At 36.7% G+C, this 2884-nt stretch overlaps 1 protein-coding gene across 1 annotated transcript; it reads left to right on the plus strand.

The window, feature by feature from the left end:
* Nucleotides 1-505: 505 nt before the first annotated feature.
* On the plus strand, nucleotides 506-2512 carry LOC136201962 (AAA-ATPase At5g57480-like). Its single transcript, XM_065992361.1, has one exon. The coding sequence runs from the start codon at nucleotides 676-678 to the stop codon at nucleotides 2233-2235; it is 1560 nt and encodes a 519-aa protein (XP_065848433.1). The 5' UTR covers nucleotides 506-675; the 3' UTR covers nucleotides 2236-2512.
* The last annotated feature ends 372 nt before the right edge of the window (nucleotides 2513-2884 follow it).

The raw sequence follows: 2884 nt of genomic DNA on the forward strand, positions 1-2884 counted from the left end.
CATATTAATCATGCATAAATATCTCTTTTAGAAGAAATAATGGTTTGCCATTATTTCTATTTATTTTCCTTTATTCCTTATTCAAGAATAATTTGGGTTGTTATCATCTAGATACGTCCGTATCTCTCCTGAATCTAGGTACCATATTTATCGGTTAATTTGAATATCTCCGTACCTCTTCTGAATTTAGATACCATATTTGTTGGTTAATCTGGATACCTATGTATCTCACCTACGCCTAAATTTAGTAGCATAAATCACAACTTTGAGATTATTTTTGGCAAATTTTGCATTACAACTAGTGTGGATACATAAAATGTGATTTGAATGTGCATAAAAGGTATAATTTATATATTATTTAATGTTGATAAAATTTTATGTCTTTGCTAATAGTATAAAAGAATGCATTATTTTTTCATAAAAAAAATTACTATAAAATTTTATTCTCTCATCCTCTCCACATATTTGATATTTCCTAGTTTCTAAAGGGTCCCTTAGAATTGCTAAAACCCATCAGTTTTCTCTATAAATTAAGCAATCAACCCCATTTGCATAAACAATTAAAAAAAAGCATCTCTTTCATCATCTTCTTCCTATCTCTCATTTCCTACTCGCCGCCTATTAAAACACCATTCCGGTCATTTTCATTTCCGCCGCCGTGACTCTCCATATCAAATGAAGGAATATTGGACCTCTTTAGCCTCACTTTTAGGCGTTTTAGCCTTCTTCCAGAGTCTCCTCCAAGTTCTCTTCCCCCCGGAGCTCCGTTTCGCCTCTCTCAAACTCTTCAACCGAGTCTTCAACGCCTTTTCCACTTACTGCTACTTCGATATAACCGAAATCGACGGCGTTAACACCAACGAGCTTTACAACGCCGTCCAGCTTTATCTCAGCTCCTCCGTCTCCATCTCCGGCAGCCGATTGAGTCTCACTCGAGCTCTCAACTCTAGCGCCATTACTTTCGGTTTAACCAATAATGACACCATTTTCGATACTTTTAATGGCGCTACTGTTCACTGGGAGCACGTGGTGACTCAACGGCAGGCTCAGACATTCTCGTGGAGGCCATTGCCGGAGGAGAAGAGAGGTTTCACTCTCCGAATCAGGAAGAAAGATAAATCCCTAATTCTCGATTCGTATCTCGATTACATTATGGAGAAAGCGAATGATATCCGACGGAGAAATCAAGATAGATTGTTGTATACGAATTCGAGAGGCGGGTCTCTAGATTCCCGAGGGCATCCATGGGAGTCTGTGCCGTTTAAGCATCCGAGCACTTTCGATACTCTGGCTATGGACCCGGCGAAGAAGAAACAAATCATGGAGGATTTGATGGATTTTGCACATGGACAAGCGTTTTATCAGAAAACTGGTAGGGCTTGGAAAAGGGGATATCTACTCTATGGCCCTCCCGGAACGGGGAAATCAAGTATGATCGCCGCCATGGCTAATTATCTAGGGTATGATATTTACGATCTCGAATTAACAGAAGTTCATACGAATTCAGAGCTGAGAAAACTTCTGATGAAAACAACATCGAAATCGATAATCGTGATCGAAGACATCGATTGTTCAATCAATTTGAGCAACAGAAAGAAAAGCACCATCGCTGGGAGATCAAGCTATTACGATCCATCATCAGATATAAGATCTGGTTCCGGCTGTAATGGCGGCAGCGGCGGCGGCGGAGGAGAAGAAGGGGGGAATTCGATTACTCTATCAGGATTACTGAATTTCACAGACGGATTATGGTCATGCTGCGGAAGTGAAAGGATATTCGTGTTCACAACGAATCACATTGAGAAACTCGATCCAGCATTGTTAAGAAGTGGAAGAATGGATATGCATATATTCATGAGCTACTGTTCTTATCCATCTCTGAAAATTCTGCTGAAGAATTACTTAGAATACGGAGAAGACGACATAGAAGATGTGATTCTGAAGGAATTAGAAAACACCATTGATGATGCAGAGATGACTCCTGCTGACATTAGTGAAGTTTTGATCAAGAACAGAAGATACAAGAAGAAAGCAGTGTATGAATTGGTTGGGGAATTGAAAAAAAGAGCAGAGAAATTGAAAAATCACCATGTAGAAGAAGAAGAGGAAGAACAGGAGAAAAGAGCATTGGATAGTCCTAAAGAAGGGTATGTTTCTGAGGAAGAAGAAGAAGAAGAGAAATGCAAGAAAAGGGAGGAGGATTCAGAGGAATTAACAGGGAAGATTAAGATTTAATTAAGCTTTCTGTTTTGTGTTAAATATTTTTTAATTATGATTATGGAGAAAGATAAAGATTGGTTCTTCAAAGAAATATTTTTAAAATCATGAAATTTTGTGGGTGGTGGGGTATGAAGGAAGGGTTGGAGGGAAGTGAAAAACCGTAATGGATAATATTAGGTATATTATTAATGCTAAATATTTATTATATCTATATCGACAAATTGCCTTAGTTAATTAAATAAGGTTTAAACATATCTAAACATTCGGACTAATAAAATTAATGTTTATTCCTTTTCTTTTTTTTAATTTTATTTCTTTAATTCCTTTTTCCTTACTTTTTGTGAACTAAACGCTACCTTAATATTAAAATTCTTTCATTTCTTACCTTTTATAGCATGTATTCATTAACTGTCAAATTGACAAACATAAACATATAGAGGGTAACTGTATCAAATACTCTCGTTACAATCCAATGCCTATCATTGATAAGAGTATTTTTTTTTTTTAATTTCATTCCCGTCCCGAAGTCTTTTATATAAGGTTTAAGAAGTTTCATATTGGTAGTACCAGGTACCCATGAAATGCGCATCCATTGCTATTTCTAGATTAACCTTACGGCAGAATAAAAGAATAGTTAGACAAACTAAACTAATGTATATAACTT

The sequence above is a fragment of the Euphorbia lathyris genome, chromosome 8 (genome assembly GCF_963576675.1).
Source record: "Euphorbia lathyris chromosome 8, ddEupLath1.1, whole genome shotgun sequence".
Classification (NCBI taxonomy): domain Eukaryota; kingdom Viridiplantae; phylum Streptophyta; class Magnoliopsida; order Malpighiales; family Euphorbiaceae; genus Euphorbia; species Euphorbia lathyris.